At 44.6% G+C, this 25294-nt stretch overlaps 1 protein-coding gene across 1 annotated transcript in view; it reads right to left on the bottom strand.

Annotated features, from left to right (window-relative positions):
- LOC142777444 (uncharacterized) overlaps positions 1-25294 on the bottom strand; it is a 68285-nt gene that overhangs the window by 20801 nt on the left and 22190 nt on the right. Inside the window, exons 3-5 of the mRNA XM_075881867.1 lie at positions 22716-22788; positions 17365-17410; positions 6388-6407 (exon numbers count right to left, since the gene is read on the bottom strand). Of these exons, the coding sequence (XP_075737982.1) occupies positions 6388-6407; positions 17365-17410; positions 22716-22788 (139 nt within the window). The remainder of the gene's footprint in view (positions 1-6387; positions 6408-17364; positions 17411-22715; positions 22789-25294) is intronic.

Below are 25294 nucleotides of genomic sequence, written 5' to 3'. Positions count from 1 at the left end.
GACGCCGCATAGGTGAAAATGTCTTCTGATAGTGAGAAGTGTACACAGACGTCATTCATGGCACACTGCACGTGCACCCGCACCTAACGTAGGATTTCAAACTGGCTGTTTTCTGCACGATCCAGAAGGCGAAATAGTCTCGATGAAAAGTAGAAGTTTCACTTCGTATCGACACTTGTCGAAACTCAAGAATCGCCAACATATGGCCACGTTCCGATCACAACACTTCTGCAGCCATACACATAACATAAAGGAGAGTATAATGCTCTAGGGTAAATCACAATTCTGAATTGTCACCAGCAGCGGCATTGGTTGCCCCTCAAGTGAGCACTCTGTGTCCTGCTCGACAAAACCGGGACTGCGGAAGCACGCACGTTGATACAGCCGGAATTTTAGCGTGTCGACAAGACAGCTTATTAGATATGTCACATCCTATGACGGCACTTGTTGAGTGCAACAACCTTAGCGAACCCTAGTTAATTCAAATTCACGGGTAATTTGAACTTACGTGTTATTTAGAACTGAAGCCCTGATCCCAGCACAACCCTGTATATCTCTATGGGGAAAAATCTCTCGATGATTTTTACGCGTCGACATTCACAATGGTTCATTGAAACTTGACACTTCCGGTTTTTATTGTTACTAGCAGAAATTGGTCCAAGGGGCTCACAAAGTGTTGCAAAACCAAGTCAAACCAAAATTTATCGAATTAAAAAACAACGAAACCACAGCATTTCTCGGCAGAATAGAATCGGCACGCAGTGCTACGGCTATTAGGCTGCACAGATGAAAGCTCACGGAGTCACGACAAAACAAACGGAATTCGATGCAAATAATTCATTTCTCTTATTTTGGTTGCGTCAAATCTTTCGTGTAAATAAACGTGTTTTAGTGAATCAGTAGCGTCATATCTTCCACGATAGAGCTGCTTGCTCCCATGAATTTTGTGCATGCTTGTCTATGAAATATCATTGACTTCTCAGTCAATGGACCTTTTTAGCAATTGGCGCGCGCCCCCTACGGCGGGTGCAAAGCATTATGGGAAGCCGGAGCGCCAGCAGAGTGTCGTCTGCTCGCGGAAGCATTGGCTTAGCTCGTTTCCCATCATGCACGGGTGTACGAACGTATCGTTGCGGGAATATCGCACATAATAGCCATGTTTCAATCTGCACTCAAAGAAGAGGCACCACCCAGAGCAACAAGGAGCCAAGAAATGCTAGTATCGTTGGCCTATTAATGGCCCAGGAAAATGCTCACGTACCCACGAAAAGGCTTATTGAATTAGAAACTTTATTCGGCTTTCGCGGCGAGTCCCCTGTGCTTTGTTGATCGTATTTTCTTGTATCGGAAGCTTTCCTCGTTCGCTATATTGTCAGTATGACCGTACAGCTTTATTATTAGTACTTTATGTTAGTCACTATCACTCGTGATATGCTTCCGCGTGATACGCAGTGCAAGACCATGCACTTCTCAAATGATAATCAAAGTCGAAATCCCACACTTATAAATGGGCTTGAGCCCCACTATGCCATGCATATTTGAATACTATTTGCCTGTTTCAAATGATGTGTGTGAGAAACTTTCAACTTAAGACGCCCAGAGTAGTGAAAACCATCCACGAGCACGTCCATAGAGCGGATACTTCGCATGCAGTATTTTTGTTCAAACAGCGTAAAACATGCTGTCGCTGCGTAGTTCCTGTTTCCACGACTGTGAGCTGCAGAATAACTCAAGACTTGTAAACCTCATTGCGCAAGAGGTCGTGACTAGTTGACAATTGTAAGGAAGATATAACGGAATGAGGGTCAGGGTGAATTGTTCGCACAATATTATATTACTGTTTAAGCTGCCGCGATCTCTTGTTTCATTACAATTTATGATTTTGCTAATTTAGTAATTTGTCGTTTGAACAGATGCCTCTCCAAGCTGCTGGAAACATACAACCTTTCCTGTCACCTTTTCCAAAAAGGCTATGGACAAAACATCTGAAGGACTCATTGCAGGCGTACTCATAAAAGAACATTCTGCAGGATGACCATTCTTACGGTGCTAATAAGCACTCATTATCTAAGCACTTATGGTTTAATCTAGAAAACGTTGATATGTAATGCTGTGAAAGGTTGTTAATTGTGAGACCGACTTTAAAAGCAATTGTGAAAGCTTTAATCAGTGTGGAAGGGTATAGATAGTTACAGCAGCGCTTACATCAGCGCATGTTGTAAAAGAAACTGACGGGAACTGTAGCTTTTGTATTGATAATAATAAAATCACAACTAGCGCTGTTTGCCTTGACACAGAAAAACAAAGCAAAAGTAAGAGGCGTTAAGCCAAAATAGGTGCAGCCTCTAGGTTTATGATCTGATTGAACCTAACCATGCAGTAAACAGCAAACACTATGCAGCAGTGCAATAAAAAATTTTAAAAACTCACAGGGTTTCTTATGCATTCACCCAAGGTGACCTGAAGGCGACAGCCGTCTGCTTCCTTTTGTTCAGTAAATTTATTTGTCCTCCCCACCGCCAGTTCCCCCCCCCCCTCATTTGAATGTTTGCTGTACTTAAAATGGCTTTTTACTGTTTCTATAGCTGAAGCCATTGCAAACTTTCAGCACCTAACCTGGCTCCGCTCTTCCTCCGTGATTGGTTAGCCGATCAAAGAGCAGTGCGAAGCGATGATGTCGTCTGAATGACGTGATCATGGGACCACCATGATGACCTTACACATCTGGTGATCCGTGCTCTCATGATGACGTCCTAGGGTGACGCCATGATGCAATGGATTTTGTATCACTCTTGTTGACGCTGCCGCCGTGGGACGCCAAAACCAAATATGCTAATTTTTTTTTGTTTTTAGACTAAAACCTTAGATGCCTCATCAAACATAAAACTTCACCGTTTGCGTCCCCCCGCGTCGGCGGCGTCGAGTGATCGTCAAAATACCATCACCTGATGACAACATATATGATGTCAGACATCGCCAAAAATAATGACGTCCTTAAAACATGACATGACTTCACGTGAATCACGTGAATGCATGACATCCGAACTTGGTCAAATATCGTCTGATCATGGAGGCTATGGATAATCTGTTTTGCACTGCCTCCGATTTTGGAGGCAGTGCAAAAGTCGCGAGGTACAGCAAGTTTTCAAACACTCGTGTGGATGGTAGCGGGAAGGGGCGTCAGTCGGGGGGTTCAAAAAGGGCACTGGCCCCCCCTTCGAGCCACATTTTGATTTTCCCATGACCAAGCTAAACCAATTCTCTTCTCCTGCCCCAGCCGATATGCAAGACGGGTTCGCACCCACGGAAAACTTCCTGCTGACCATCATAGAAAGGCGAGGTAGGATCAGTGCATCAACTGAGAAGAAAAAGAAGGTGGCTTTCCCCATCTAATCGTCTTAGTTGGATCGATAGTGCACCCTGTCAGTTTTTGACGAAGTATATAAGTTTCTTGCTTTAATTAATTCGCGTAGTTGATGACACGGTAAGCTGCAGGTGTAAAATCCCAACCCCGTAATCACAGTGAGGACAAAGACATCTTAACAAAGGTACAACTTAGTTGCACGATCTCAAAAATTGAAGCCATGAAGTAGCACCAAGCAGTGCACGAATGATATAATTGTCGGCGTTTAACGTCCCAAAACCACCATATGATTATGAGAGATGCCGTAGTGGAGGGCTTCAGAAATTTCGTCCACCTGGGCTTCTTTAACGTGCACCCGAATCAAAGCAAACGGGATCTCATGCATTTTCACCTCCATCGAATATGCGGCCGCCATGGCCGGGATTCGATACCGCGACTCGCGGCTCAGCAGCCGAGTGCCTTAGCCACTAGACTACCGTGGGGGGTATGCAATGAATGAAACGTACGGTTACTTTCGCGCATTACCACATTAAAAAACCGAGCAAGTGTGTCCGCAGCTTGTTACAGCGAAAGCTGTTATGAGATCATAACTCGGGTCACTCGCAGTTGTCCGCAGCCGCCGCCGCCGCTGGTGTCCGTAACCACATCGCATAAAATTAGAGAAAAAAACCTAGCACCAAAGACAAAGTGAGGCTAGAACCCAGGTTCTATGAGTGCCAGCCCAGTATTCTACCACTGAGTCACGCCGGTGTTTGAAACTTGTTGGCAAACTTGTCTTAGGCAGGCTTGATGTTGGGAAAGCAATCGCGTTAATACGAATTATAACGCGTTTTAAAACAGCAAAAGAACAAGCAGACGTCGCACAAAGGAAATAGCTTGACGAGTGGGTCGTTCAATGCTCCAACTTATTACAAAAGCTTGCTGTTGTTCAGCCAATAACTGTGGTGCATACCCACTTCAGGCATAATTCCTCATCGTCGTGAGTTACTGCATGAGCGATTGGCACAAAATTCTTCGCAATAAAATAGCAGATACCACGCTTCTATGATTAATGACGAAAAATAGCATAGCGAATGCTGGCCTGCCACCCTAAAATTTTTATTACGTAGTGGGCATCAGGCAAGTGCGCTTGCAGAATTTCCCGAACTAGTGATTAGAAAAGAGTGTGAAATGCCACTGTTCCAACTTTCGCTGTGACAGTGCTTTGCCTTCGATCCGCGCGTGCCTGGCTGTTTTTCTTCTTCGGCATGTTGAGTGACGATCAAGCTTATTTACAATGAGCAACTCAGTGTAGTATGCACGAATGAAAGTCAGAGCTGTCAGAAGTAGCCTTTTTTTCACAATATCAGCTCCTTACACCAGCCACAACCACTCATGGCGTGCGATGGAAGCATGCGAAAGCGGGAAAGCGTCGTCTGCTCTGACCGCCGGCGCTCCGCTCTCCCATAATGCCCCAGCGCCGATCCACCAGGGGAAGGCGTGGCGCTGTGATTTCTGGAAAAACCCATTCTGTTCACAGTTAGAACTCCATGAAGTTAGTTTACGTAATCCCTTGCACAAACGTGTAGTAGCGCCTCCTTCTCAATAACGAGCCAAGAGGTGCATTTAGGTTGCGCTTGCGCAGCGTCAGGCGCTGTCCCTTCAATCTAGCGCCCACCCACTAAATAAAACTCCTCCTAAATCGAACAATTTTACAGTCTCCTTTGAGTTCGAATGAATGAGCTTCTTCTGCATTGTAGTAAAAATAATTCCAAGTTCGACAACTGCGTCACATTTATTAGATTGCCTAGACTTTCGTTCTTTGAAACGAGCGCGTTCTATACGGCATGTAATGAGTATTCGAACGCATTGTTTACCGAGTGATGTATAAGCTGATATTTTCTAAACTACCCTGACTTTGCGCCCGAGCATGTTCGGTCGACTTATCACCGCATAACTTCCTGAAATTTGGAGACAGTGTATAAGAAAGAGCAGGGTGCACCAACAACTGACGGGCTCTAATGAAAACTGAGATAGCTCCAAAAAATGCGTGATATCAAACTACAACGATCCCACTGGCGACTTAATCGGCAGTTGTGTCGGTCGCGTGAATCACGTGGTGGATATGTGTTTTGTTTTTCGGTTTTGCTCAAAGTAGGCTCAAGTTTTGTTTTATTTATACGCTCTAAAATGCGATGCATGGTATCAACTTGCATGCGCGCTTCTGTTAGGCGACATTGTAACATAGTTCTTTGATGGAATCAAAATTCAAATAGGTCACTTCGCGCACAATAAAATAACAGGACTTTGCTCGCTTAACATGTGTGTTTTCATGTAGATGTGTAAGCCAAACGTTTCTATAAAGCTACGCCTAAAGTAAATTCCAATGCTAGAAATGTACAGCCTCTATATTTTAGTATGTTTCAGAACATCGGCTGTATAGCAGCCGTACCTATGAGACCCAGGCATAACAAACATAGTTCAGGAATACCCATAAAAAATTCGCTTTATACCGGGAGCCACATAAAACATCTTCGTTTGTAAATAATATTTTACATACCAGTCACACTGGTTGATATTCAGTAGCAAAACAGTAGACGGTGGTAGCTCGTCTTTTCTAACAATTGCTTAGCGTAGCAATTTTGTTTGTGTAATAGTGATAATGCCCAAGCGACCAGAATAGTTGATGAAATATTTTGTAGTCATCATATGCGCAATGATAAACACATTCTTTGTCAAACAGTGAGTTATGTGGCCTAAAATGCGTGGCGATACATCTTAGGTAGGGTTCCTTTTAAAACGCAAGAGAAGCTTTATCACAAACATCTACATTTGTGAGCATTCCCTCAGCTTATTACAAGAACAAAAACTACACCATCAAATTGTTCTAACCAATATCCTATCCGATGAATTTCTCATATCCCAAAATTTTGTTATGGACGACCTTTTAGGAAAGCCGATACCTCAGTTCCACTCTTTAAAATTAAAAATAAAGAAACAGCAACCTTTACCTACACCTACAAAGTAAAGAAGGGCATACTCACGTTTCTTTACCGGGCGTAGACTGTAAAAAGAAAAAAAAAAGGATAGTCATGCAACAATAATGAGGTAGCCTTTTTTATCAGCATCATCGGGCCCCTAACGTCGTAAAATACGCGCCCTTCACGTAGTTTTATTTGCATGTTCAAAATATTCAGGCACAACCAATTGGAGTCCAAAGAACATATGCTTGAAAAATGCTGTAGCGCTATAGAAAACGACTAACGAAGAAAACAAAAGGAAAGATTTTTCTAGCGAGCGCTGCATTGACCATATTCTCGCATTTTCATGGTGGTCCATGACCGCACCATGATGTGAGTAATCGGTTCCCTAGTAACTGCCGGAACTGGCAGTGCCACCTTTCACCTCGCCACATAGAAGCATCTTACAGGAAGAAACAGTGAAACCACGCTGCATAAACAGAGAAGAAGCCGTATTCTTGCCAATTTGCTGTCGCCGAAGGCAGCTGCATAGCGACTGTCGGAACTGGCAGCGCCATCGCTCACCACGCCACCTGGCATGAGGTCACAGGAGGGGACCGGGAAAACGGTGCAACAGCAGAAGAGGAGCCATATTCTCACCATTTCGCTGTGGCCAATAGCCGCATCCCGAGTTGGGCCATTGCCTAGCAACTGCGGAAAGTAGCAGCACCTCTGCTCACCGCGCCATCTGGCATGAGCTCACAGGAAGAGACGATGCAACCACGGTGCAACAACAGAGAAGGAGTCGTATTCTCGCCGTTTATCTATGACCGATGGTTGCACTGCAAGCTGCGCCGTTGCCTAGCAACTGCCGGAACTGGCAGCGCTTCCGCGCACTGCGTCATCTGGCATGAGGTCAAAAGAGGACACGGTGAAACCATGTTGCAACCGAGAAGGAGCCGCATTCACGCTGCTTCGGTATGGCCCATAGCTGCACCATGAGCTGCGCTGTTGCCTAGCAACTGCCGGAACTGACGGCACCATCGCTCACCACCCCATCTGGCATGAGCTCACAGTAAGAGACGGTGATAACGGTGCAATATCAGAAGAGGAGCCGTATTCTAGCCATTTTGTTGTGGCCACTAGCCAAATCGCGAGCAGCACCGTTGGCTGACAACTGTCGGAACTGACAGCGTCGCCACTGACCGCACTATCTGGCATGAAGTCACAGGAAGAGACGGTGAAACCACGTTAAAACAACAGAGAATAACCGTATTTTCTCCGTTTTGCTGTGACCGATAGCCGCACAGCGAGGTGTGTGGTTCCCTAGCAACTGCCGGAACTGGCAGCGCCATCGGTCACCGCGCCGTCTGGCAAGAAGTAACAGGAGGAGACGGTAAAAACGGTGCAAAATCAGATGAGGAGCCGTATTCTCGCCATTTTGCTGTGGTCAATCGCCACCTCTCAAGCAGCGCCATTGCTCAGCAACTGCCAGAACTATCAACGCCACTGCTCACCGCAAATATGGCATGAGGTCTCTGGAGGAGACAGTTATCATACCACGTTGCAACTACACAGGATGAGCTGTATTCTCGCTGTTTTGCTGTGGCCGATGGCCGCACCACGAGTCGCCGTTGCCTAGCAACTGCCAGAACTGTCAGTGCCCCCGTTCACTACGCCATCTGGCGTGAGGTCACAGGAGCATGGTGAAAGCCCGTTGAAACAACAGAGAAGAAGCCGTATACTCGCCGTTTCGCTGTGGCTGATGGACACACCGCAACCTGCACCGTTGAATAGTAACTGCCAGAACTAACAGGCACCTCTCATCACGCCATATGACATGAGGTCAAAAGAGGAGACAGTGAAACACCGTTGTAACAACAGAGAAGGACGCGTGATTTCGCCGTTTCGCTGTGGCCGATGGCCGCACCACGAGCGGCACCGTTGCCTAGCAACTGCCGGTTCTGACAGCACCACCGCTTACCACCGCATCTGGTAGAGGTCACTGGAGGAGTCGGTGAAAACGCTGCATCAACAGAAGAGGAACCGTATTCTCGCCGTTTCACTGTCGCTGATAGCCGCATCGCGAACTGCACCGTTGCCTAGCAACTGCCGGAACTCGGAGGGCCACCGCTCACTGCTTGATCTCGCATGAGATTACAGGAGAAGACGATGAAACCACGTTGCGACAACAGAGGAATAGCCGTATTCTCACTGTTTCGCTGCGGCGGTTAGCCGCATTGTGAGCTGCGTCGTTGCCTAGCAACTGCCGTAACTGTCAGCGCCACCACCCATGGCACCACGCCATTCGGCATGACGTCAAAGGAAGGTATGGTGAAACCATGGTACAACGAAGGAGGAGCCGGCATTGCATCGTGTTTATAGAAGGGGTGGCTGGGTGAGGTCTGTCGCAAATTAGGAAAGTGAATCGGAGAGATTAAAAGAGGCCATGATTTTTCGTCAGAACGAAAGCAAGTGAAGGCAGCGGGCCGAGGAGATGGAGGAAGAATAATCTGCACGTCTCGAGAAAAGTGAACGTGCAAAAAACCAAGCTAAGAAATAAAAATAACTGTACCTCTCACTGTGCACAGCACGGTATCATAAGAAGCGCCAAAGAAACAGAGGGGCGAAAAAGAGGTACATACAAATGCAGCATGTATTTATTTTTTGTCTTTGTGTTCCTTAAGCGACTCTTAAGTAATACCTGTTTCCGACTAGGCTCATAGCTGTGCTGCATCATCCAGACAAAAGTAAGTTGGGCCGCATGCAGTTATTTTTCATCGCCTACTACTTGCGTTTATTACTGCTGTTGCGATCTTCAATTTTTAATCAGCGTAGCTGCTTTAGCCGACTGTTAGTTTGTGCGGAGTGAACCAGAAAATATCATGCTAATAAATTGTTTTTTGTTTTGTTTTGTTTCCCTGGGAGGTTGGCTCATACCCACTCAGGGGGATTGGCCAAGAAAGTGTAGTGCAGTTTTTCTGTGATCATTTAAACTATGTGTAATGAATTGTTATTATAATAAGACTAATGTAAAAATAAAAACAACATAAAAAGAGCCAAAGCTAATAAATTGGAGTGCGCTATTTTCTTCCTTCTTTGTTTACCTAGCTAAATGGCACTCACCCACTTTGGGGGACCGGCCAAGAATGCAATGTTGAGACCGTTAAACTTTATTATAGGCATGATATGAAGTTAAACACCAAAAATAAAGAAATTAAATTGCCATACCGCGTAAAGTATTCAATTTACCTATAGGTAACATGCCTTTGATTTTGTATTGCAGACTGCTATATTAACCTGATGGGAACAATTTTGAAAATGTAGATGTTAATTAAATGAAATAACGAATAATTTGAAATGCCAGATTAAAATAGTACTCGTTGAGTACTTATAATGAATTTGCACACAGTATCAAAGGTATCCTTGTGGCATTGTCTTAATCCTGAGGCATCAAAGGTTAAAACTTTTTCCTTCAATAAGGTCAAGCCTAATTTTACAATAGAAGTAATTAGAAGTCGAGTTCTAATACGAAAGTATCTTGAACATGACAAAAAGTAATGTGCAATATTTTCCAGTTCTCCGCGGAGTTGGCAGAGGGGTGATATTGTAAGACCAGCCCTGTACCAGTAAAGGTTTATTGGTGGGTCACGACATCGAAATCTGTTGATCGTCACTTCTGATTGTCGAGAATGGCTCCACTGCGATTTCCATGGAAATTTTAGGTGACTATATTTAGTCGACGTGGTTATTGCTTTCATTCTATTTGTCTCACTAGTTAATCTTCTAAACCTGATTCCGCTGAAGTATTCTACGACCGGGAGAACCTGAACTATTGGGAGATCTGGCGATGAGTGGGCTAAGGCGTCGGTCATTTCATTTAATGTTAACCCACAGTGACCTGGGATGCATACTAATTTCAGGTACTTCAGCTGAGACGGGGCTAAAGATCGTAACGTCATGGTGAGTCGAGAGGCATGAGAAGTGGTTAAAGCAGTGCATGCCGAGAGCGAATCAGTAATTATTACAGCACTGTTCTCATTCACCGGAAGTTTTCCCAGTGCCATAGTGACCGTTCCTCTTCACGATGATGATGATGATGCCTCAACTATGACTCAGGGGGATCGGTCAAGAATTGAGGATATGAAATTTAAGTCGTTTCAAATGATGCGTAATCCTAACAGAAAGGGGAAAAATCAAACACAAATAAAGAAAGAGTGCAATCACTCCTTTTCGCCATTTCGAACAGACAGAATATTATATATCTTGAATTGAAATTGCTGTAAGTTTCAACATGTTTAAAATTTATGTTTACTATTTGCTTAATAATACGATAATCACAAATATACAGCTAGGAGTTTAGAAGCGCAATCGTTTTCTTTTGTGTAGATAGCTACAAACGGCTTCAAAAGCATTCCTGTGGCTGTAGCCCAGAATTAAAGCACCAAAGGAGAGTATATTCTTAATGATGAAGGGCAACCCAAGATTGGCAAATGGGATAACAAGGAGACGTTTTCTTAATAGTCTGTAACGGCGACATGACAAAAATGATGCTCTATTGATTCCAGATCTGTACAAAAGCTGGATAGGGGAGATATTCCCTGACCAGCCCTGTGTGAATATAGATTTAAAGGGGGCACACGACATTGTAATTCATTAGCATGACTTCCAGTTATCTAGTATGACACCACTCGGATTTCTACCGATGTTTCAAATGTCTGAATTCAGTACACGGTGTTACTGATTCTATGGCATCAGCGCTGAGCGAAAATTTTCGATATGTTGTCACCGTCATACTGGCCAGCACCGGAAGCACACAAAGTGTTGGGCCATTTATGCAATTTGTGCTAACGAGTCTGCTATTTCATTTACTTCTAACCCGCAATGTCCAGGTACCCATAGTAATTTAAGAGCTTCAGCTGTCGAAGAATTAGCGTAAGAAATGTTGTAAAGGCATCTGATTTAGATGAAGCTGTCAGTGACGTACATATGGACAAGGAGTCTGTAAATATTATAGCAATGTGGGTGTCCAAAGTTAGTTTTAGTAGTGCTAGAACAAATGCCAAAAGTTGAGCTTCAAAAAAAGCTGCGGAGTCTGGTAGTCTTACTGAAAACGACCAGTCAAGTCAAGGAGAGTAAATACCGAATACCTACTCCTGCCTCTTCGTCTATTACTGAAGCATCAGTGGCCATTAGATAATTTGTTTCCACGTGTGCAAGGTAATCTTGCATGTGGCTATTTAGGACCCTGTGTGATATAAATTTAGGCTTATAGAGAAAATCTCATCACATTTTATGATAAGATGTTGATTTCGCACGTTTGCTGCTGATATGTCGAATCATCATGTTTATTCTGTCTAGTTGCTTCTGAACGAAATTATTTTGTGGTGTATAAACACGTGCTCATTGAGCTAGAAAAACAGAGTCTGGGTCGTTGGGGGCGCGGGACCGGCTCGACTATGACTGCGTCGCTCACGAGGATGCTTTTCCTTGTGCAGGTTCTCGTCACTTCAGTTTCCTGCCATTTATTTGCATATTGGCAGGATGAATCTTGGAAACCCGCATCTTCGGCGGGCGATTGTACTATCGCCCATTTTTTTGGGAAGGCATTGAAGGAGGTAACGAAATATGTGGCGCACAGATCATCACCGCTTCTTCTGGACATTGCGCGATACCAGTCAACGAACCCTCGAATGTCACTGTGCATAACTACAGCCTACATATACATCGGCATTTCAATGTGTCTTTGGGGCGTGGCACCAGCTCGACTATGACTGCGTCACTCACGAGCATGCTTTTGCTTGTGCAGGTTAGTCTGAACGCCACATACAGTACTCGATATTTTTTTTATGTTGCCTGCGCCAGGTCCTGTGCTTTTCGATAGTATAAGAGCACATACGTGTCATTCGCGACCCATTTATTGTAGACGCTATTGGTTCAAGCTACTGCACCGTTTTGCATTTTACTTCTTATTCTTACTCATATGCGGGGATGTTGCGATGATACAATGCTTAAACAGCTAGTTGAATGTCAAAAAAGAAATAAAGAGAGAACTGGGTACTATTGAGAAAAATCAAGCCGAAAGCAAGTCTGCCATTTCGAGCCTGAACATACGAATTAGTAGGTTAGAAACTGCACTGGCTAAACTAGAAGATTTGCACGGTGTTGTAATGAAAGTGAAACAGTCGTGTGAAAAGCAACAGGCCCAAATAAGATCGCTTGTTGAAAAGGTTTATGAACTTCAAAATTGTAGTGGGAGGTGCAACCTAATATTTGATAGTGTGCTAGATGACCAAGGGCACGAAACACACGAAAAAGTTGAGAACATAACTAAAATTTGTGAAAGGAAACTACACTGTAATAAAGTTTTCATAGACAGAGCATTTCTTCTTGGAAGGTACAGTCTGAACAAAAAGAGGCCAATAATTATGAGGTTTCTCTCGTGTAAAGACAAGCAGTTAGTACTTTCCAATGCTAGGATATTAAAAGGCTCATCTATTAGCATATCAGAAGACTTTTCAGAGAATGTACGTAGAACGTGTAAGCGCCTTTACGATTACGCGAAGAAGAATCAAGGTGAAACTGACAAAAGAAAACTTCAGTTCACGACTTTTTATATTATAAAGTGAAGTACATCTACGATGCTGCCCAGGACCAGATCGTGTGGGCGGATTGTTAGGATTCAAAAGCGAATAGGTCGGTTATTTCTTTTATAATTGTGAATTGCAGAATTTTATGCAGTAAAAGTGATGAATTTTTAACCTTGTTGAAATGAATAGTCCGACTATCATTCTAGGATCAGAATCCTGGCTTCATGCAGATATTGCTCGTACACGAAGGCCCAGCGTACACGAAGGCACGTGCGCATCGCGCACGTGCCTTCGTGTACGCTGGGGCACCTCCTTCCCCGCCCGAAAGCCCGGCTAACAATGAACAGGACCCACGGCGTCGTTTAGAAAATTTCGTGCGCCGAGTGCCCTTCTTCGTATATTGGCGAGACAAAAATCCTCCCGGAACGACTGAAGCAACACGCCAACGATACGTGAAAGCCCTACAAAGAGCGCACCGCAGTCGCCGAACATGCTGAGACGTTGGATCACCGGATAAATTTCGAAGCAATGACCATCTTTGAAAGCGAGCCGAACTGGAGCAGAAGGTTATTGCTCGAGTCGTGGCACATACACAGGACAGCCCATACCAACAACCGCTCCCTCGGAACTCTTCCCCTAGTGCATACAGATGGACTGCGCTTCACCACAAAACGAGAGAGAGAGAGAGAAGTGGGGGAGGGGGTCATTATCCACCCCGCGAATGCTTTGAAGACGCCGCTGCTACGTAGTCCCGCAGTAACTCCGGAGGAAGGAACCAAGTCGGTTTCGAAACGTCGGGTTTCTTCGAAACTTTTGGTTGGAGTCTAAATCATTTCCCATCTAAATTCTAGAATGGGACGCATATACATTTTGTAAATCATAACCAGAGTGTCCCTGCGTAAACCATAGCATCTGCAGGTCATTCTACGAATCAGGCCTAAGGCACGTTGTGCCTTACATGCCATACTCTCTTCAGGTTCTTCCCCGTCTTCTATTTTATTCCTAGAACACGTGTGCCAAATTGTCTGGCTTAGAATGCAATTAGTGGAATGGGCTAGAGAACGAGTACAAACTGATAAATGAAAAAAATGAGGTAGAAAACATGGAATGAAATAAACAGAGAAAAATATATGAAGAAAAAAACTGGCGCAGAAAGGAGATAAAAAAAAGAGGAGACAAATCGAGCAAGAAAGAGAAAAATCAAAAATAGAGAAAGCGGTAGTAAAAAGGTGAGAATTAACAAATAGATAAGAAAAAAAGGAAATGAATAGAAAGAAAAAAGTGAGCAAGACAAACAAAGATAGAGATAGGGAAATGCGAAAATACACATAAACACAAGAGAAGAAAGGAGTGAAAATACAGGTGGAATAAGAAGGGGGGAAATTAGATCAATATACAAAAACAAAGCAGGCTGCCCAACGTTGCACTACCTTCCCGCTAGCCAAGGAACGCGGCTATGCATTTTTTTTTTGCTATTGGTTTGTGCATATTGATTCTCTGGTGGCAAGAAAAAGGTCACAAATTCGCCGTAACCACCAAGCAATTAACTCGATAGCTACATATTTGGGTGTTACGCGAAGAATGGAAAGCAGATCGAAACTTGGAGCACGTTATCCAAGGACAAAAGACGCAAGAAAAGAGCACACAGAACGAGTGCGTACTAACAGCGTTCACAGCTGCACAATTATTGCGATTCTCAAACACAAAGAATGCATGGAGCACACGCAGAGGTGGGCACACGAGGAGCGCGAACTAACAAGGGTTACAGTTGTTACTTCACTGTGTTTGAGCAGCGCGCTCTTTTCGCTAACGGGGTCTCTGCAACGAGTGAAGGGGCGTTTGCCCACTCTGTAACCTAAACGGAATCTTTCCGGCGAAAGCACACGATGTCCAAACTGCCCCGTCAGAAGGCAAGCACACGCGCATGGGCACGGGCGACTACACCCCGAAGGGCAAATGGCATGTTACGATCCAGCGCATCGCGACAAGAGGGAAGCCATGTGATCAGTTCCCGCCGTATCACGGGTCCGCTCGCAAAGCAGAGAAGAGGCTGATGTTTCCCCAAGATCAGCGCATTTTTAGTGGTAAGTGTGTGTATGAATAGCTCACTGTTAGTATGCTGAATATTATGCGCTGTTGTAGCGGAATGAGCAGATCCGCGCTGCGCAGCGAGAGATCACCCGTTGAATTCCGCGCGTCGAAAAATATTTTATTCCGTTAGCAAATATATGGACAGTCTTGGCTCAATTTGGCTGTAATCGGCATGTCCTGGGTATGTATATTTATTTATGTGTGTAAAAATGCGTAAATAAAGAAAAATATGAACCAGCAGAAAAAATGTTAAAATCCATTTCGGGGAATCGAAGGAGTGACCTCTCGCTAACATCTATTTGGAATCTCATCTCCCATAACTCAACGAAACACAGGTGTAAGGAGATACTGCCGCTGCAAGGATCCAACCTGTTTTCATGTTGTCTGTCGTCTCAACGCGAAATAAGAGTTGATACCTGAAAAGGAGGGGAGTTTGAGCCGAAGAAGGCCTTCAGAACAGTCAATGAGCACAGCGTGCGAGGTCAGAAAGTTGAGTCCAAGGATGAGGCCGCGAGGGCAATTTTCCAGTACAGCAAACACAACAGAAGTTTGATGCTCAGAAATCGTTAATTGCGTGGTGCACATTCCAAGCACAGCAGGAGTACCCCCATCCGCTGTACGAACGGTAAACGCAATTGCAGGTGTCGCAACTTTTTGGAGGCGGCGGCGGAGGTCTGAGCTCATCACAGATATTTGTGCACCAGTATCAATAAGAGCAGTTACAGATAAACCATTCACGAGAATTGTAAGAAGGTCGCACCGCTGGTCGGGAGTATTCAGAGAGTTTGCAGTCCGAGTGGTGTATGCAGCGTCACCTCCAGCGGCTACTAGTGTAGCCAATTTCACTCTTCATGACAACAATCGGGCGTCATGGTGCTCCTAGTCAGTTCATCACCGACCGAAGCAGCTGTTTAAATCTAAAGTAGTCGACTAGCTCCTGCGATCCTGTTCTACCTACCATTAGTTCACTACTTCATACCACCCACAAACCCATGGCCTCAACGAACGCCTCAACCGTATACCCTAGCAAACATGTTAGCGATGTACGCCTCCAAGGATCACCAAAATTGGGACATCCACTTACCTATCGTTCCTTCGCATACAACTCTTCACGTCATGATACAGATGGATTTCCCCCTATTACCTACTGTTTGGTTATGACCCACCTTTATCCATGGACACCACGCTCTATTCTGACGCCACCTCATCGATGGCCTATGCTCGTGATGCCATGGCCCGTGCTGACATCACCCGCCAAGTCACCCGGTATCGTTCATGTGCCTCGCAGCTTAACCAAAAGAGTGCTTACGATCAGCGGCACCGTGACGTACAGTACTCCCCGGGGTCGCTCGTTTTCATGTGGTTCCCATCACGACGTGTCGGTCTTTGCGCAAAACTTATGTTCCGTTACGTTGGCCCTTACCGCGTCATACGCGAGGTCACCAGCGTGACCTATCAGATATCGCCCTTCCATATCACGTCCGCAACAGCTTCAGACCCGACCGATATATTGCACTTAAACCCTACTAATCACGCCACGAGGATCGATCGCACCGGGGCGGTGCTTCTGCCGCCGGCGGGTAATGTGAAGGGCTTAGTAGATACCTGAGAATGATGACGACGAAGTGTCGAGGGGAACGTGCACGAACTGCAGCATCGTTGTACGCATTTACTCGCAAATATAGTATTTACGTATATTTTGCTCCCCGTAACAACATCACATGCACTCTGAATTCGACGGAGATGGCCGCCTCGTTTTTTTTGTTTTTTTTTTTTGGTGCTGCAGTCACGGTCATCCACAGAACATCGTAGTAAAGCTAACGGCTAATTATACGGGATTCCATCTCGCGTAACTGAACAAAACACTGTACCAAACACAAAACGCCTCGTTTTATTGATGCTGCAGTCACGTTCATCAACACAGCTTGTGCGCTTTCAACAGCGCATAGAACGTACGACGCCCATGGCTCTGTTATCGAGCTGGATTCTATACGAAACATGACGGTAACGGTGAAGGTAAAAGCTGACTCAAACTGTTTCCAAGTTATTGCTATAGGAATAAAATTCATTGTTGCTTTCGATAGGCTGGAAGTTTGACCTAACGTATTCTTCAATAAATATTTATTTCATATCAGTCCTAATGGTGAATTCTAGAGAGAAGTCTGCAGCTAATTTAATCCTATCTAAGCTAGCCGCAACTTTCACGTGATTCCTCTAATGGATTACGCATGAGAACACGGCTGCTTTGTGTGCCTCAAAAAAAAAAAAACCAGCCAATTACTTAACGGCATAAAATATATCCCCCAGAAGAATGGTGGCTTGAATGTCCACATACAAAATACAGCTACCCATACACGGATAATAAATGCGTGATACCTACCTTATCTACGGCGAGGCTGCTCAGTCTTACATCATACTTCGTCTCCCTTTGACGCGGTGGGCAGCATGAAAATAAATGAATTATTCAGCTTTTTCTGAAAAACAGCAGACGCCATGATAATCAGACGCATGCCCTAGTCACTGAGACTCGATTAACACGGCTTTCAGTAGTTACAATTGGTGGTTCAACTCTCTGTCAGCAGCCACCGCATTAGGACGGGGGTGGGGGGGGGGGGGCATGACAGGGAAAGCAAAAAAAAGCATGTGTTTTAAAAGTGAAGGGTACATTCGCGATTTAATTAATTTTATAATATTTTATATATTACATGTAACAACCTGTCCTCGTTAAATTAATAACATGCGGAAGCAGACATTGCCTGTGATTTATTTTCAAATTGTAAAAATGTCACCAATGGTACCATCAAGTAATCTTTAGTGCTTCGCCTGAGGTCATGCCTTCAATGCGCGAAATGGAATACACGCAGCAGCATAGATTCGCTAATCAGGAGTTTTTTTTTTAATGCACTCTAATTTCTTGAAGTCTTCCAACCCTGACAAAGCAATGCGTAATGTTAATATCATTCCGAGTCACTTAACGCACGCTTTTAGGGAAACCATTCTCAGAAATTGTTTGCCTAAAAGTATTCTAATGTATTTGGTGCCGCATCCTATGACTTGACATTTGCAAAGCTAAATTAGGTTCACAGTTTTTTTTTTTCAAGCAAACGTGACTTCACTACATTTATATTTCACAAGTCGCAGCAGCAATACGTGCACTAAAAGGTGTCGAACATTTTCAACACTTTAAATTCATGATTCCTCCTGAAAGCCTCCTGAACATTCCAATTCATGGTCTACGAGACTTTTTTGCAAGCATACCTGCAAATGCGGAATGCTGTCTGCCACTGGCGATTTATATTTAAGATGAGGTTGTTCTTAACATAGACAGATAGATAGATAGATAAATCTCTCTCTCTTTCTCTCTCTCTCTCTATATATATATGTAGAGAGAGAGAGAGGAGAGAAGCAGTTTCAAAAATATTCCTGGCTAACTGGTTTAAATATATCCAAGAAGGTCACAGTAAAAAACAAAAAAACATAAACAATATTTACTCAGCTTTAGGCCGGGGCTCGACTTCTACACACCCCAGGACGACAAATCAGGTGTCAATTGAGTCGTTAAAATCCAGAGATAGCCGTAGAAAAAACCGCGAGCGCCCATATCAACTGAGAGCGTCAAAAGAGACTTATTCAGAAGACACACTCAGTGTTGCCGGACTGCTGTCACTGCTTGAGCTGGGTTCGGCGAAACAGCTTCCACAGCGAATTAAGCTCACCGGAACTGCTCCTCCACCTTTTAGCCAATAAGCACACATTATTCAAACTGCGGGAGCGGGAGCGGCCGCGTCAGCAGCACGGGTAAGTGAGCTCTGCACATACCTACCTATAACTTTAGCAATTTTGGTTCTAGGAGGGTCAGAGTGGTGTCTATTTGTTCGTGAAGATAAAAGGAGTTCAACCTCTACAAATACTGCTAATACAAACAAAAATTTTAAACTTTAGGAGCGGAAAACAGTATGAATCTGTGAAAAGAACAACAGTTGGACCACGTTTTTTTTAACGATTGTTTTTATCTTTGCTAATAACCTACCGGGAAACTTCTAACTCATACAGTGTAAAGAACTAGTTGTAGACCCGTCGCCGCTCAGGTTTCATCAGGACAGGAGTAATAGCAACGGAACTATTTCGTGACCAAAATTAAGCCTAATCACTAAAAAGATTAATTTGGTAACATCACCTCACAAATGAATTTAAATTTGTCCGCTTAATATATTAATAAACAGCACCCCATAGGCTAATCGGAGGCCCAAGTCGGTACTCTCTAGACCCTTAATTAAGGGGGTAATCAGCAGAAATCTCATTTCATTAAAACATTTATTAAAATAACCACAAACTTGACTGATACACCGCTGAAACCTACTTTAGAACATAACAATCCGGGTGCGGCGATGGCGTAGTGGTTAGAACATCCGCCTCGCATGCAAGAGGTACAGGGTTTAAATCCCGGTGCCGCGCAGGCCTGGGGTGCGGCCTCACCGGTAACCACCAGCGGGAACGCACTCCCTCACCAGAGAAGGATTGGCCACCCTGGTGCAGTATCTGGCCACTACCTCCCATATGCATACGTCAAATAAGTCACGGCCCTCAGTCCCCTGCAGCTGCGAAGCACCTGACTATGGCGGCGGTCAGATCTGCAACGCAGCAGAGGGTGCTAAGAATCTCTGGACTACAGGCCGCCATTGGAACCTGAACTTGGCAACGTTTAACGCTAGAACCTTATCTAGTGAGGGAAGTCTAGCTGTACTATTCGAGGAGCTAGAGGGTGTTAAATGGGATATAATAGGGCTCAGTGAGGTTAGGAGGACAGATGAGGCCTATACGGTGCTGCAGAATGGGCACGTCCTTTGCTATCGGGGCTTGGCAGACAGAAGAGAACTGGGAGTGGGGTTCCTAATTCACAGAAACATAGCTGGCAACATAGAGGAATATTATAGCATTAACGAAAGGGTGGTAGGTATTGTAATTAAACTGAATAAAAGATACAAGATGAAGGTAGTACAGGCTTACGCGCCTACAACCAGCCATGATGACGCTTCAGTTGAAAGCTTCTATGAAGACGTGGAATCGGAAATGAGTAAGGTAAAAACACAGTATACTATAGTGATGGGCGACTTTAATGCAAAGGTAGGGAAGAAGCAGGCTGGAGACCAGGCAGTAGGAGATTATGGCATCGACACTAGAAACGCCAGAGGAGAGCTACTAGTAGAATTCGCAGAACGCAATAATTTGCGGATTTTGAATACCTTCTACCGAAAACGAGAAAACCGCAAGTGGACATGGAGGAGCCCTAATGGCGAAAATAAGAACGAAATGGACATTATAATGACTGCGCACCCAGGAATCGTGCAGGATGTGGAAATGGTTGGCAAGGTACGATGCAGTGACCATAGAATGGTACGGTCTCGAATTCGCCTACTCTTGAAGAAGGAACGACAGAAACTGATACGCAAGAAGCCAATCAATGAGCTAGCACTGAGAGGGAAAGTACAGGAATTCAGAGTGTCACTGCAGAACAGGTACTCGGCTCTTAGTGAGGAAACCAACCTTAGCGCAGATAGAATAAATGATAATCTGATGAGTATCATTACGGAGTGTGCAGTGGAAATTGGAGGCAGGGTAGTTAGACAGGACACTGGCAAACTTTCCCAGGAAACGAAGAACCTAATTAGGAAGCGTCAAATCATCAAAGTGTCAAGTACAACAGACGAAATATAACTGGCAGAGCTTTCGAAGTTGATTAATAGACGTAAAGTATGCGATGTAAGAAGGTATAACATGGAGAGAATAGAACACGCTCTGAAAAACGGAGGAAGCTTCAAAGCAGTGAAGAGGAAACTTGGGATAGGCGAAAGTCAGATGTACGCACTAAGGGACAAAGAAGGCAAAATAACTACCAATATGGATAAAATAGTTAAAATAGCGGAGGAGTTTTACAGAGATCTGTACAGTAGCAGAGACAACCACGACCTTAATACTATAAGAACTAACAGTAACCCAGATGACACCCCACCAGTAATGATAGAAGAAGTCAGAAAAGCTTTGGAGAGCATGCAAAGAGGCAAAGCTGCTGGTGAGGATCAGGTAACATCAGATCTGCTGAAAGATGGAGGACAGATTGTGTTAGAAAAACTAGCCACCCTGTTTACGAGGTGTCTCCTGACGGGAAGGGTACCAGAGTCTTGGAAGAACGCTGACATCATCTTAATACATAAAAAAGGAGATGACAAGGACTTGAAGAATTACAGGCCGATCAGCTTGCTCTCTGTAGTGTACAAGCTATTTACAAAGGTAATTGCTAACAGAGTAAAGAAAACATTAGAATTCAATCAACCAACGGAACAAGCAGGATTTCGAACAGGCTACTCAACAATTTACCACATTCCTACTATCAATCAGGTAATAGAGAAATGCTCAGAGTATAACCAACCACTATACATAGCCTTCATAGATTACGAGAAGGCGTTTGATTCAGTAGAAATATCAGCGGTCATGCAGACACTGCGGAATCAGGGCGTAGATGAAGTATATATAAACATTCTGGAAGAAATCTACAGGGGATCAACTGCTACCATAGTGCATCATAAAGAAAGCAACAGAATACCAATCAAGAAGGGTGTAAGGCAGGGGGACACAATCTCCGCAATGCTATTTACCGCGTGATTACAGGAGGTTTTCAGAAGCCTAGAATGGGAACAGTTAGGGATAAGAATTAATGGAGAATACCTTAGTAACCTGCGCTTCGCCGATGACATTGCATTGCTGAGTAACTCAGGGGACGAATTGCAACTCATGATTACGGAGTTACACAAGGAGAGCAGAAAGGTGGGTCTTAAAATTAATCTGCAGAAAACGAAAGTAATGTACAACAACCTCGGAAAGGAGCAGCACTTTGAGATAGGTAATAGTGCACTTGAAGTTGTAAAAGACTATGTCTACCTAGGGCAGGTAATAACCGCAGAGCCTAACCACGAGATTGAAGTAACTAGAAGAATAAGAATGGGGTGCAGCACATTCAGCAAGCACTCTCAAATTATGACAGGTAGATTGCCACTATCCCTCAAGAGGAAGGTATATAACAGCTGTATTTTGCCGGTACTTAGCTACGGAGCAGAAACCTGGAGACTCACAAAGAGGGTTCAGCTTAAATTGAGGAAGACGCAGCGAGCAATGGAAAGAAAAATCGTAAGTGTAACCTTAAGAGACAAAAAGAGAGCGGAGTGGATTAGGGGACAAACAGGGCTTAAGTATATCATAGTTGAAATAAAGAAGAGGAAATGGACATGGGCCGGGCATGTCCATTTCCTCTTCAGACAGGATAACCGCTGGTCATTAAAGGTAACTAACTGGATTCCCAGAGAAGGAAAGCTGGTTAGGGGGAGACAGAAGGTTAGGTGGGCAGATGAGATTAAGAAGTTTGCGGGTATAAATTGGCAGCAGCAAGCACAGGACCGGGTTAACTGGCGGAACATGGGAGAGGCCTTTGTCCTGCAGTGGACGTAGTCAGGCTCATAATGATGATGATGAGGCCGGGGAGCAGCCTTCATTAAAGATCGAAGATTCTGAGCCGCAAGCTCAGAATAAATAATGTTTATATATATATATATATATATATATATATATATATATATATATATATATATATATATATATCGAGAGAGAGAGAAAAAGAGAGAGAGAACTTTGGAACTATGGAGCTGTGAGAGCAACGTAACAAAGAAACACTATACTCACTGGCAGGCTACTCGGCAGTGGCTCAGGCATAGTGGATATGTTCCCAGATTTTCAACCATTCTCGTACATACGTCTGTTGCCGGAAAAATTTACAGAGTGTAAGCTGCTGGTTGTTATTAAGGTTAACACGTATCAACATCCCACAAAAGTAATACTGATGCACATGAAACAATAGTGCAAAAAAAAGGCCAGAGATCTGGTTATGGTTGTCTGTTTAACTACACGAAGCAAGAGAAAGATTTATCGGTAAGACTCGGCATCGCTGAGCGAAGCGAAAATTGAGTAACAATGTCGACAATTTTATTTTTGAGACACAATCACCGCCATTCTATCAGCTTCTGCCAAGATTGATATTTTTTTGGTTTTGTTACAAATTTGTGGTGCCAAAGGGCAAGGCTAAGAGAGGTACAGCTACGCTGGTGAGCAAAATAACCACATATGTTCAACACAACATTCGGATACGTTTCGGCAGTATTGAGGCACTGCCACTGAGATTAATCCCCACAGCTTGCTTGAACAAAGCGTGCTCATTCTGAATGTTTACAGTCCACGATCAGATGAAAGAGAGTATTTCTACTATCTCTTTATTGAGACCAGTTTGTTAGCTAAGCAGCCACCCTTGGTAATTGTGGGAGACTTCAATGCCCTACACAATGCCCTACCAAGCAGATGCCTGAGGGCACAAATCTAGTTGGGACAATAGATGTCCAACATTAACAATCATCACCGATCTCCCATCCTCCCACGAGAATGGGCCCGTCGTTGGCTGACCTCACCCTCACCCGACGCAACCCCCGACCTCACCCTTACTGAGAATGTGCAGCAAACAGTCAACAAAAACACGCAAAAAAGAACTGCCAAGCATTTCCTCGAGGGTGAACAAGGTTAAGCGAGAATGCACGAGGTGATGCTATGAGAGGGAGTAAAGTTAAAATCTGTTGGCATTCGCCAGTGAGTTAACGTAAACTCCCCCATCTGATCACATTCCGATTCCCAGGAACCACTAGACCCTCTCGGGAAATCTTGTTGAGTTTACGTGTGTATGGGAAAGTAAATTCGCACTCTAATGATGTTTATGTCCGCGGCCCGCTTAGCCCACTTGCGCTCGGCATCACGGGCCCTTCGCCACGCCGCCTTGTCTTCAGCCAGCGCGACATCTTCAACGACGCGTGCAATGCTCGCATTCGATTGCGTTGTACTCGTTGTTGGAGGTATTGCAGTCGAGGTTGATGCCTGCGATGAATCCATACCTATGACGACTTGCCGATCTCGAGCAAGTCGTGGCTGTGCGGGCACGCGCAGCCACGGAGCGGAGGGCGGAGCACGCGCGATCACCTGGTGTGGGACGTCTCTGCGCCGTTGCTACAGACGCTCCTCTCCGCTCCTCGTGCCGTTGCTATGGGAGAGGAGGAGGCGCACCGCGGACGGCGGATTCAGGGTCCCTTATAAAGTGCATTCGCATTTAAAACATCAATTAGTGCTACCCTTCATGTCGAAGCCCCCTAGGCCCGGCAATTTAGAATGACAAGCACGGATGCTTTTCGTAAGCGTAGAAAGGAGTACAAGGGGGAATACGGTAGCTTCAATAATGTCATCGAGACACTCCAAGCAGAACGTTGATAAGGCCACCACAAAAAACTTTCTCACTGAGCTTCCCAGGATAAGCTCGCACCTCGCACATATCTTCGAAGACAAAGCTTCCATTTTGAAGTGAGAGAAAATACTAACGATTAAGTGCGGTTAAAGAGGTTTGCGGAATTTCCGAGGGATATCGAAACAGTACTGACCAGAGTTGGCTAGGCTACAATGAGATGACATCTGTTCAGCATTCGATAGGCACCAGCGCCCGGGGAGAAGAGTAATTTCTTTAAACGCATCCTAGATGGCACGCACAAAGGTTGGCATTGTACTCATTCATTCAGAAACGAAAAGAATGTGTACGGATGGAACAGACTCTCTTTGCCGAGGTAGCGATTTGATATTTCCCTAGTGAGTAAGAACCTCGAAAGAGCATGCTCGCATATAATTTGGCGTGGTAAACGATACCGATGACCCCTTCACAGAGTCTGAATTTAGGGCAGTGCTTTGCAACGTCGGCCCCAGGTCTGAACGGAATCTCAGACTGCTAAAGAACCTGTATATTAGGTTAATTTAGCTATTACACAAACTGGCCTACGAGATTCGGGAGTGGTATTGTATCAGACGAGTGGAAATTTTTGCTTATACCGAAATGAAGTAAGTCCCTAAATCTCGACATTCTAATGGCGATACTCCTAATCATTCGTACAGGCCCGGTAGCACGGGAGGATCTCGAACTACATAGAACGCAAGAAACTGTAGCCGAACAAATGGTCGGATTCGGGCCGGCCTCTTCGCACCAGAAGTAATGCTACATGTTTCGATAACAGCGTTTGGGATGTCAGGGCTATTTTAGGACTTTACCTCATTAAGGCTTCGTTAAGCAAGGCTTTGTCCTACAGGAAAAGGCACCTATAGGCGTGGGCGCAAGGTGTGAGGCTTATTTTAGATCATTCCTCACAAATAGAATGGCTGCTGTGAGGCTTGTGCAATGACAGTCA

This window comes from Rhipicephalus microplus, chromosome X (assembly GCF_043290135.1).
Source record: "Rhipicephalus microplus isolate Deutch F79 chromosome X, USDA_Rmic, whole genome shotgun sequence".
Lineage (NCBI taxonomy): Eukaryota > Metazoa > Arthropoda > Arachnida > Ixodida > Ixodidae > Rhipicephalus > Rhipicephalus microplus.
The sequence above is the reverse complement of the archived record's forward strand: the minus strand, read 5'-3'. Positions and strand labels throughout refer to the sequence as shown.